Raw genomic sequence first — 12,001 nt, 5'->3', positions numbered from 1 at the left:
CGCCGCTGTCGTTCGTCCACCGGCGCGGCGGCACATTATTGTGTAATAAGTACGTGCCGTACACGCGGTGCTCCGTACGTGTACATGCAGTGATAATGCGACGTTTAATTATTAACGTCACACGCACGCGTATGTACACATCCACACACATGGTTCTGTATCGGCCTGCGTGTGTACCTGACACAGTCCGACAAGAGACTATCGAGACAGAGAGAGAGAAAGAGAGAGAGATGGTCGAGGAGCGGCTGGTATTACACACGACCTCGTTAGTCGTTGCCGCACCGTGAATAATAAATGTTTATATCCGGCCTCTCTGTCATCATCGTTGCCGTTCCTGTTCGCGTAAACGAGCCGGCAACTCGGACGTGCCGCGAGCACTGGGAACAATTTCATTATTCAGAGATCCCCGATGACCTGGCGCGTAGTAAGTCGAGTCGAGCATCGCTCGTGTGAGAAATCCGCTTTGCGTGTATCCCTACACCTATCTTTCTCTCTCCCACTGCCGGGCCCGGCCTCTTTTTCCCTGCAGGTTAAACAGAACGATTTAACCCGGTTTTTCCATGATTCGTGATAGCACCTGACGAATGGGTGATTTGTACGTCGGGCGCGTGGGTGTACACCTTTTTGATCGTTGCTCGAAACGCGATACTCCGCTGTGCGGGGACTGTTTTGCTGCAATTGCTAATGAATCATGCCTCGATGGCGTGATAGATGCAGATTGGATAATTAAATGTGAAACTGAACTACGTTTGTGTATCGAGGGTAGGTTTCATTTCTATGAATATTTGATATGTCGAGAGATCCCAGTAGGTAATGCGAGATAAACCTCTGCAGGCAAGTGATATACCGTTTAATATTTTGCCAGGATTTGTAAAATGTAATGTTCGAAACCTTCCTTAGCTAACAAACGACTAATATTAATCGACTGAAACAGATCTAGCTTTTACTCACTTACACTCATAACCGAATTCTCTTACAAGAGAATTGCAAGATATAATTGCAAGTTGAATGCTTAGCATTGCAACACATTCGTAATATAATAATAATATGTATATACCATAACAGGCGAGTGTTTCGACAGAACTCATATACACACTACATATAGAGATCTGCTAAGAACGAACATTTAGAATTTCGTCACTTTCGGGTCTTTAATCAAAAAATCGTAGACAAAAGTCCCTGGAATACCAGGCAACGTAGGAAAAAAGGCCGCGGCGATTTCTCTGCCCGATATATATCCCGTAAAATCACGAGGCAATTTGTCACCGGGAAAAGAACGAAAAGGCACAGGGGCCGCAGGTATGTCACATGCGTGTACACGTTAGAAAGTTCCAGCGTGAATTCCGCGGTATACCTTAGTCCTCTGTTGAACCTTCTAGATGGGGCGCATTCGTTCACAGAGAAACAAAGATGGAACGATGAAAAAAAAAGGAATGGAAGAGAGAAGAAAAGCACGATGGGGATAAAACAGGAGGGAAAAGGTGGAAAGGGTGAGAGGATGGAACGGAAGGTGTAGATGTCTGAAAAGAGAAGGAAAGCTGAAAGAGGCAGACCGCCCTTTTCTCTCGCGGCAAGGACGAAAGCGAGGCGCAATGGAGGCCAGAAAGAAGGAACGATGGAACGAACGGTCCGCGGAGGCGGTGAATCGAGGGGGACCGAGCCGCGGGGGGAAGGAAATAAATTGTCGAGGAGACAAATGCCACCGTGATCGGCCGCTAATTTATTACGGGGATCGGAATTAAGCCGACAAAAACCTGAAAAAGCCTCGCGTAGGCATCCTAAGAACAATGTGTTGGGTGTGTTCAGTGGCCGGTTAGCAGTTCTGCCACGGCGGAACGAGATATAAAGATGAGCAAAAGAGGGACAAGGAGATAGGAAGAAGAGAGAGAGAGAGAGAGACCGAAGATTTGAATGAAAAGGAATGAGAAGAAAGATATGGGAAAAGAAAGAGAAAGAAAGGGACGGTGTACTTCCACATACATATACATCATGTACGTAAATGTATATGTACAAGTACATATATGAATATGTTTATATATATATATACATATATATACGCATACATTGTGTGAAAAAGAAACAAGGAAAGAGAGGAAAGAAAGAAGATAGACGCAAAAAAGTGCACCGTAAGCAGTAAGGTAACGTTGAAAGTGAGAAAAGGAAAAGGAAGGAAAAGAGGCACTGCAAAAGAGACACCGTCATATATTCCTTTTCTGGATATATATATATATACATATATACACACACAGAAGAGGAACCTGAATGATGAAAAGGAAGAGAAACAGCCTCTGCTCGTTCCGTGTTCGACAGACAGAGAAACGAGGATAGAATGGACGAGGCGATCGTGAAGGAGAGAGAACGCGAAGAAACCGGCTTAAGGCAGAGAAAGAAAGACAGAGGTTCGCTCACTCGCGGCAGTTGGTTCCCACGGCTGCGCAGCATACCTCCACCTTCTCTCGCCTCTCTCTCTCCGCTCCACACGACTCTCCTGCTCGTGCTCCTCTTTCGTCTCGTTCTTCCTCGCTCTAACAACTCGCCATCACGTCGACTCCTTTCTTTCTACTCTGTAATTCGTCTTTCCCCGTTCAATTCGCTCGAAAAAAAAAAAGAATGTTCTTTCCTCGTTTCGCACTATCGAGACTACATCTAGCCACTTCTTTTACTCCTAATACCTAGCCCCTGGCTTCTTTCTCTATTTCTTCGTCCCGATGAAATAACCTCGTCTAGCGCTCCTCTCGTTCGGTCATCCGTCCTTCTTTCGTACGTACGCGGGCACAGTTTCGCCACGCAGTGTGCGCAAGCGTTGCAATCTCGTCGCGCTGCATATATGTACATATATGCACGTATATTAATCATCGCGGAAAACGGTCGCGGCGAACGAGAAAGAAGAAACAGGTAGCCTGAACGTGTACACGATCGCATATAGATGCGACCGGTGATTCGGTATCGAGGCTGAGACTGTTGCTGTTGCAGCATGATTCATAGTGGAAAAGGCAGCCGGAAGTCGGCTACGACTTTTCGTCGTCTCCTGGGAAAACGCGCGATTATCCTTGCTACGAACTAGATCTTTACAACCGGTTGCACTAACTTTGTGTTCTTTTTCTTAAATAATCATAAAGGCTTTGATATGCCTGATAATAATATGCAAATGCTAGGGAGGCGAAATGAAGTCCTTATGATAAACATTCTCATGCCAATATTTACCTGTTAACACACTTTTCGAAGAGAAATCTGTTTCAAGACAAAAATGCCATATCCAAATGATAAGTTCGCTCGAGTTCGCCTGTTAAAACGTTAATTGACGAAGCATCGATTAGGTAAGGGTTGTTATAAAAAGGGCATAGTGTAAGAGAAAAACATCGAACGAGCTATCGCAGAAAGCCGGTCGTCCTAGCGGTTCTATTTTTAACCATTCACGCTTTAATGTCTCGCGCGCGTAGACGAGCGTGTGGTCTCGCGCTCGACAAGCGTGGCATTTCCGCATGGAGAAATTTTCGTGGCCTCCATTCTTCGTCGAAAGGAGGAAGAGGAAACCGAGGATAACGAGCGACGACGCCAGCGTCGACTCTTCGCCTTTAAGCTATATGCCTCCTATAGGCGCTCACGACCTATGAAAAGTACATTGACACGCCCACTCGAACGTGCATATGAAGTTTTTTAAACGCGTTACGTAGCCCGTAACGTTGACCGGTCGACAAAAATACGAAACAATTTCCGCGAGTTCTTTTTTATCGACGAATGGAAACGATACGTCTCCGCTCCCCCCGCTGACTATGTCGAAGTAGTTTAAAGGCGAACACAGGAGCGTGCATTTAATCGCTACTCGTTACACTGAATTATTACACCAACCGAATAATTTTATTCGTTCCTTTCCTCGTTTTGAGTAATGCGAACAAAAGTCACGCTTTCACAGTCCCTCTTTAACTCGCGCGAGCGTTCTTCTGTTAATGGGTATTTCACTGAGCGACCGCGGCGATATTACCCGTTCGCCGAGTTTCTATTTCCCGCGCAATCTATTCAATTATTCAGCGGAATTTCCTGCGATCGATGCGTCTGGTCAATAGAATCGCATCGGTCGCGGATTTATTGCATCGAAACACAAACATAAACTCGATTCCTTTGTTGGTGTCGCGTTCAGAATTATGCATTCAGCGCGTCTCGCGGATGGAAACCATCGCGAGATGAACGAAGATATAGAACTAGAGGAGGAGGAAAAACATCGAGAAGAGCAAAAAGTGAAACGTGCTAGAAGCTAGAACTGAGAAATGAAGATACAATCTATTCTCGTAAATACACTGGTATAGAAACAAATGTCCCAGGCGGGATAGAGTCTGTCAAGTAAAAAACAGATAAAATAAAGATACTTGACAAAAAATATAAGCGCAGTTGCAAAAACGCTCGATCTATAAGCGTGATTTTTATTTTTTCTTTTTTTTTGTTTTACGATCACCCTGAACCAAATTGGAGGAGTTTCTAGTGACAAAAAAAAAACGAGTAGAAACAAAAGAAAAACGAGCAGAAAAAAGAACAGTAGCGCGTTCGAAGCGTATACAATTGGTCGTGCGATCTTGGTATAAGGGGAAAAAATCCTGTTAATGTACCGGCAAGAAGTGAAATGGGCCAGAAAAGCAGGCTGGAATGAAACGAATCCACGTAAACAGATCGCGCGTTCCATGGGACATGTTAATAAGCTTAAACAGCAGGTCTATCAGCTGATGGTGTACCTGCTCGATGACCACGTGTCGTACCTTCAGAATGAGGCAGAAACATATGTGGGTACCTGTTTACGTGTCTCTCTATTCCGAATCGCAACCAGAGTGAAGTTAGAAACGCTTGTGGCCCATATACACACACTCTCTCTTTCTTTCCGGTACAAGCAGCGTGCACGAACCGGCAAAAAAAGATGGCCCCCGGGCAGAAAGCCATTTTACCATTATTACGGAGGGCACTCTTCCTCGCTTCTCTCGTTCAGCTCTTTCAGCATCCTTCTAAAAGAAGTCACTGATGCCGTAAGAAAGACGAAGACGCAAGAGAGGTAAAAGAAGCAAAAGACGACCAGCTAAGTAGCGAAAGACCCGCTTCTTCATCATCATCCGCGACACGCTTCGAGTAACCGTGCCTCCGCCTCTTAGTAAGCTATTTGTAGATAAGTTCAAGCGCGTTTGTAATCGTTAGCCGACGTAACGCTCTAATTAGTTATTCTGCTAATTAGATTTTGACGGTTAATTAGCAGCCGACTTTCCCACGATCGGAACACAATGGCCGCCTCGAGGCGCCACCTGCCACGCGTTTTTCCGCCATTCGGCTCTCGCTCAGATTTGAAGTATTGTCGTTCGTCGATATATATATATATATATCGATCCGAAAGATACACGAAACGATCATATTACGTATGCGGTGTGCAAATAGAGAAAGAAAGGAAGCGACGAGGTAGAAAAGAGGTCAATCGCGGGTGGTTCTAAAGATACTCTACAGCTTGAAATCTCTTGCTAGCCCTAGCGAATAAGTTTGCACCGCAGTCGTTTCTTCGTTTGATCTGCTGGCGTCGAACTTCATCATCTCTATCATCGTGTCTTGCGTCATATCAGAAGGAAAACAGAAATGTGCCAAACATCTACCATATGACTGAGCTTACAAATTGATGAATTTAATAAACACGACCTTCCTACCAGAAATATACCTTTTTAATATAGGTACACTATCCTTTATTAATCCTACGAATACAGTACAAATCCATGAACATTATTCCAGAAAACTGCATACTGTAGCAATGAAAATGAATAAAGGTAAAGCCTAAATGCCATACCAGAAGTTATTCAAAGACATATGTACATGATCCAAACAAGTGCTACCAAGTTTTTAAAATAAACGTGAGAGGCTTGTTACCATAATATCTCAGAATTAATATTCTTTATCTATTCTTTATCGATATTCTTTGACGGTACCATAAACGATGAATCGACAGTTTCTCAGTTGACTCGAGAAATCACCGGCATTTACAATTGCGAAACTTTCACCGAATCCCTCTGGTGTACCTATCTCGCGGAGCGATATAAGAGAAAAAAGCCGCGGTATCCGAGCATCGTGGAGCTGACTCGGGTAGAGTACCGGTCAGCTGGCGTCCGAGTCCACGTCGCGTCCTCTCCCCGTCTCTAAGACGTAATTTATGCTAAACGTTTCACGTCGTGGATGCCGCGTATCGGCGTACACCCGAGTCAGCCATTCATCCGACGCCCTTCTCCGCTTGTTCCTTCGTCTGGGACGCGAATCACGCAGCCTTTTCGGCCGTGGGACCACGATTCTCTGTCTCTTTCGGCCCCACCTTCTCTTCGTCATTTCCCCACCTTCCGCGCGGCTGCTTTACGGGTATATACCTATGTTTGTATGTGTGCGCCACCTTTATGCTCCTCTCTATCCTTGGCCGTCTCTGTCGGTCGCGCGGCGGGAGCCTTTCATTCGTCCTTCTCTCCCTTTCTTTCTGCGCTCCACGTCCTCCGCCGGTTGGTACCCACGATCCTCGAGTATGTACGATACGCGAGAGCCCTCGCTTGCTTTGTGGACCGCGGACACACAGGAAGGATAAGGGAAAGAAAGGAATTTTTTTAATGATTCTTTGAACCGACCCGATCATCTTTGTCCGAGTCCTCTGTCCGGCTACGAGAGACAATGAGGATTACGTTACCCGCGGTGACGAAAAATTATCGATAGAAATCCGCTAAAACGCTAAATTATATAGTTAAACTACGAAAGAAAAGGAAACGAAATACGTTGATATAACAATATTAATATTACGGGAAAGAACGTTAACGAAAAGGAAGTGTCCGTGTAGAATTAAGAGACTCGTGACAATTAAGATGAAATATATGTACGCAAATATTAAAGAAGACCGAGTACATAGAGAAATGCACGGAACGAAGCGAATTCCTCGAGGATTCCGCACAGTGGTTGTACTGTCGCGAGCCGGCGCTGTTTTAATAAGACTTGCAACGCAGTGTGTAACGTAAAGCAATTAACCCGAGAAGGACGGCGACAGAAAGAAGCGGGAAGAGAGCGACTCTCGATCTTGATGCAACCAGACGAAGGTTACGATTACGTGTATCAAGCTCGGGGCCTCTTCTGTCTTTTCCAGCCTCTTAATTAACGGTAGACACGCGTGCCTCAGACAAACACGCTTGCGCAACCAACCTCTTCCTCGCTATTTCCTGGCCAACTTTCGGTAACACCAGGCTTACCCGTCTTTTCCTTTTATCTCGTGATCGACCGACAGAGGATAATTAAGAAAGGAATTCGCGAATGAATCCGGCGTGGAAAATCACGAAGGAAAGGCACACTTATTTATTTCACCTCCTCTTTTCGTTCTGTCTTCGAACGAAAGAAGCTCGTCTATCCACGCCACTCAGCTAACTGTTATTAATGATGCATTGTTGCTTTTGCGTCTACGCACCGCGACTCCCGGCAGTGCCTGTAATTAGCGCGTTTCCGGCACGTCGATCCACCCGTGCGTTCAAACTTCGAAGGATTTCCCGCTCGAAGAAGATACGCTGTTAACTACTTTCATAGCACTAAATGCTTCGTCTTAACGTGGAAGTGTACGATTCTTCATTGACCATTCGTTTAAACCTGCGAAGATTTCCCGCTCGCTACATCTACGGTGTTAACTATTTTCCAATTAAATGTTTAGTCTTTATACGGTATATGATTTTTCATCGATAATCGGTACAGTCGTAGATTATTATTACATAGGATATAATAATTCACGATTATTGTTGGCTAGAGTCCTTGTCTTCTTTTTTTACCAGACGGAAACCCATTCTCACGCACCGGCGCAACGAAAATAAATCCGACACTCCAAATAGCGATTACACGTACGGCGTCTATTCCTTTTCCCTGACGTCGTCCGCCGCCACATATAAGAAGAGACAGACTACCGTGCCGATTCAAAGGTTGTTTCTACACACAGGATTTCGGCCAGCCTCTCTTCCGAGAACGTCGCTGTTTTTTTTCTTCCTCGTCGTCGAGAAGAGTTCCTGTCTTACAACCGACAGCCTTTTGCCGCTTTATAGCTTGCAATATCGGTCGATACCACTGTTGGAAAATAGTGGGGGTAAAGGATGGAGACAGAGAGCAGTAGGTTAAACGACGCGGTAGACAAATTTCGAATGGAAATCAGTGGCAGAAGAGGTAGAAAGATTCTGGAAGATAAATAAATACGTGCACGGCTGTTGTGAAAGAAAAAAGTGAAAGACGATGCAGAAAGCGGTTTGAAATACGACGAAAAGCGAGGAAAAGGAACGAGCAAGGCGAATTTTTGAAGTGAGAACGAGAACTGGCGCAGAGGTGGCGCGAGGGGCGCCATATGGGTTAGTAAATTTAACTCTGCCCGCGAGAGAGCTTCCAAGACAACAAGGACAGGGTATAAACGGTGCGAGAGAGAACGAAAGAGAGATTACGAGGGAAGTGTAGAAGCACAAAAGGCCTAGCCATCTGCCAGTGGCCCTGCAGTGCGTCTCATAGGCAGAAGTACGCGAACAGCAACGAGAGAACTGATGTATACCAGGGATGGTGGGCAAACATTGGCGTAGACACACTACTCGATGGCACGCGTTAACGAGCGAATACGCTTGTGATGCACCGCCTCGTCAACGTGTCGCTTTATGTAACGAAGGTGTTTGAACTTGATGGCATTCTAGTTTCTTCACGATACTGCTGCACAACCGAATAAAAACATACCAATCGCTACTTTTTTTCCACGAATTTGTATTATTATAATTTTATGTTGCGACCATAGTCTGGGATACATCTTGTATCTTATCTACGTGTCATCGAAACCGTGTATACACGAGACAAATATACATAGCTAATAATACGGGAAATGCAAAAAGAAATTGTAGATTATCACTGGAATTACTGATCTCTAGACGTACTTAAATATATTATACAGAAATAATAATTAAAGAGGTATGACGAAGATAAATAAGATGTAATCATATGTCTACTTCAGCACGTTAATTTTGTCAAAAGTACTTGTAAGTTTTTCATAACTGCAAATACAAGTATGACAGTTTTACTACCGCGGAATTTATTTCTCTCTAAAATTAATACGTCTAAAAAGTTAAATAGAAGTGCGACAAATATTGGTTATATTTTTCCATTAAGCTTTTTTATCTAAATTGTATATCATCGATTTGTAATTATTTTATAATTTCAAAAAATCGACCGTTTCTGCCAATGCCAGGAATTACTGAAGCAACAACAAGCAAGTAATAGCAGCAACAGCAGGAGGGAGAGACAAGTGCCATCGTCCGTCTCGCTCGCACTGTCGGTTCTCGCACCATCTGCCATTCGTTTGGTCATCCTCGTCGCACCGTGGCGCGCGGCTGTGCGTGCACGCGCGCACCGTGCCACGAAATGTTCGTTTTTAATGCTGATCGACCTGCCTTTCTTTCGTCGCGACCGCGAGAAAGTAGGAAGAGGACAAGGGGGGCTGTAATTTTTCCTCTGCTTACACAAATTCTTCTTTTTCTCTTGGTTCGTTTCATTTTTTCGCCACGAGGTTAATTACTCGAGGCGACCGGTTACGCGTGCGATGGGCAGGTGCGGTATGTTCGTGAGATTTTTACGCAATTTTATTTCGTGTTTCAAGAATGGAAAGCAGTCTACTTTTAAAGAACGAGGTAATTGAGGCGACAGCTAATCAGCCAATTTACTTTTCAATTTTCCCTTATCGATACCCTGACGGAAGCGGCAGAAGAAGAACAAAAAGCGTGTGGTTAAAGACAACCTTTACGACCCCTTCGAATGGTTCTACTGTTGGTATTGTACCGTCGGAAAACAAGTAGAGATAAGACAACTAATAATGTCGCTAACTGTGTAACGTATATCAACGGTATGTTACTTCAGCTGTACAGGGTGATACAAAAGACAAGATGACTGAAAATCTTGAAAATTTAAGATTGTTAATAATTTGTTGGCTAAGTGTCGAAAGTTGAAGTTAACGCTACTTTTAAATCACTTTATAGGATATAAAAATATCAATTAACCTGATTACTACGTTAATTCGCGCCACAGTTAATTTACCCAGAATGTGGAAAGATAGGAGTTAAAGATCAGCCTGATACAACGAGAGATTTTTTAACTCGCGCATGTCTCTTTCGTGTTTCAGTCAACGACGAGATCTTAATTTCTCGCGCGCGTTCATTTTTTAAGACAAGGATCAAAGTTATAAGCCGCGATCGTAGCAGTGTCGTTTCTCCTCGTCAGAGATCGAGGAAGCAACGTTACAACATAGAATCGACTAACTGTACCTGAAAGACGCCACAACACGCACTGATCGCTGACGTTAAAACCCTCTATAATAGTCTCTTCCCTTTTTCTACCTAGCGTGACGTGTCTGCAGAAAAAAAGAAGAAACGAACAATCACGATCGTTGAGGAAGATTGTTGTTGGAAATGAAGTCTTTGTAGCGAGCGGGAAACGTTTATCTAATAGACGATTCTCGTACGAACGTGAGAAAAACACGATCGTGCTCGATGGTTTTCATAATGAATTGACTTTTTGTTCGATTTGTTACGCGTCGCATTTTTCAGTTCCGCTTACATTACCGACGATTTTTCGCGTTCTATGCGACGCACGCGATATGTTAATGCCATCCAGTTGCAAAAACGCAGAGGAGCGGAGGCAAAGAACACCGACCAGTATTTCATCTATCTGTTCTACGGTTCTACCGATGACGATATTTTCGATGTGGGTAATCGTAAATTGTTTAGCGGCATTTTATGCATGCCGACCAATAAATATGTTTTACCATTGAGGGTAACCTAGCCTTACCGATCTATCTTATCAATTGAGCTAAGATTAGGATTAATATTTCGAAAGATTGACACTTACCGGCCACGTGAACTCGAATGGAAATCTGATGGGATTGGTGAAGCTTGGCATGGCGACGTTGGGGCTGAGATTAACGATGTTCTCGCCCAAAACGGGTGTGACGACGTCGCCGTATGTGCACGGCGTCGTCGTGTCGATCTTTACTTGATATTGTTTCAAGCAGACCCTGAACCTGGTTTTACAAACGCCTGAGCACTCGCCGGTCTTGGAAGTGCTGCCTGAACAGCACTTGCCCAGACTGTCTTTTCCGTACTCGTTCACGAATGACTTCAGTCTCAACTCGAACACCCCGGAGGCGTTTACCTGGAAACAAATTGGACTTCGTTCAATAAAAATTCCATTAAAGAAACAAATTATTGATATTCTTATCCTAAGTGCGTCTCTCTTGCGTATCAATTGTCATTTAATTCCAATTAACGAATCTCGAAATACTTCTCGCTGCACCGATTTATTCCAACTGTACACTAGCGCCACTAGATTAAGATTCAAAAGGCAAACATTTCGTGATTCCGTCTTTAGTTCAACGCGGTTAAGTGGCACAATGTCGTCGTAATTTCATCCTGTGGACGCTGTGTGATTTAGCAACTCTGTAACTGTACAGACAGTGCGAGGCTGCCGCGCAAAGTGTACGTATACCTGCTGTCTCACGACGAGACTACCGTGTGATGAACCAATAATTACCGGTTTTTTGGTGAGATCAAATATATCTCGCATCTCTTCACTACTCATCGTAGTTCTTTGCCTCGCGTATTCTAACGTCATACGAGACAAGCAAATGAGGCACTTCTGACTTCGTCAAAAAACCAACAATCGTTGGCTCGCCTTGAAGTAGTCTCGTGTGTCTGCCTCGCACCGTCTGTTCGTATCTTTAGAAATATAGATCTACTAAATTGAACATTATCGCTACGAAATTGAAACGATGTCGCGTCCTTCGTCTAAACAGGGATTTAACTCGAATTTATATGCTCTACGCCGATTCGTTTCCACGAACTGACGGCAACGACAGAAGAATATACAAGAGAACCAAGGAATCCTCAGAGCTTGCTCGCAACACGCGACAAACAAACTTGGCCAACACACTCCACGTCGGGGGTCGTCTCGTGCCCAACGACCG

General features: G+C 44.3%; 1 protein-coding gene across 1 annotated transcript in view; it reads right to left on the bottom strand.

Annotated features, from left to right (window-relative positions):
• The window catches only part of LOC100746813 (neurogenic locus protein delta), a 51,871-nt gene that overhangs the window by 33,908 nt on the left and 5,962 nt on the right, over positions 1-12,001 (bottom strand). The window contains 1 exon segment of the mRNA XM_003488249.4: positions 10,888-11,190. Within this exon segment, the coding sequence (XP_003488297.3) occupies positions 10,888-11,190 (303 nt within the window).

This window comes from Bombus impatiens, unplaced genomic scaffold (assembly GCF_000188095.3).
Source record: "Bombus impatiens unplaced genomic scaffold, BIMP_2.2 scf_0219, whole genome shotgun sequence".
Taxonomy (NCBI): domain Eukaryota; kingdom Metazoa; phylum Arthropoda; class Insecta; order Hymenoptera; family Apidae; genus Bombus; species Bombus impatiens.
This window is presented reverse-complemented; position numbering and strand designations above follow the sequence as displayed.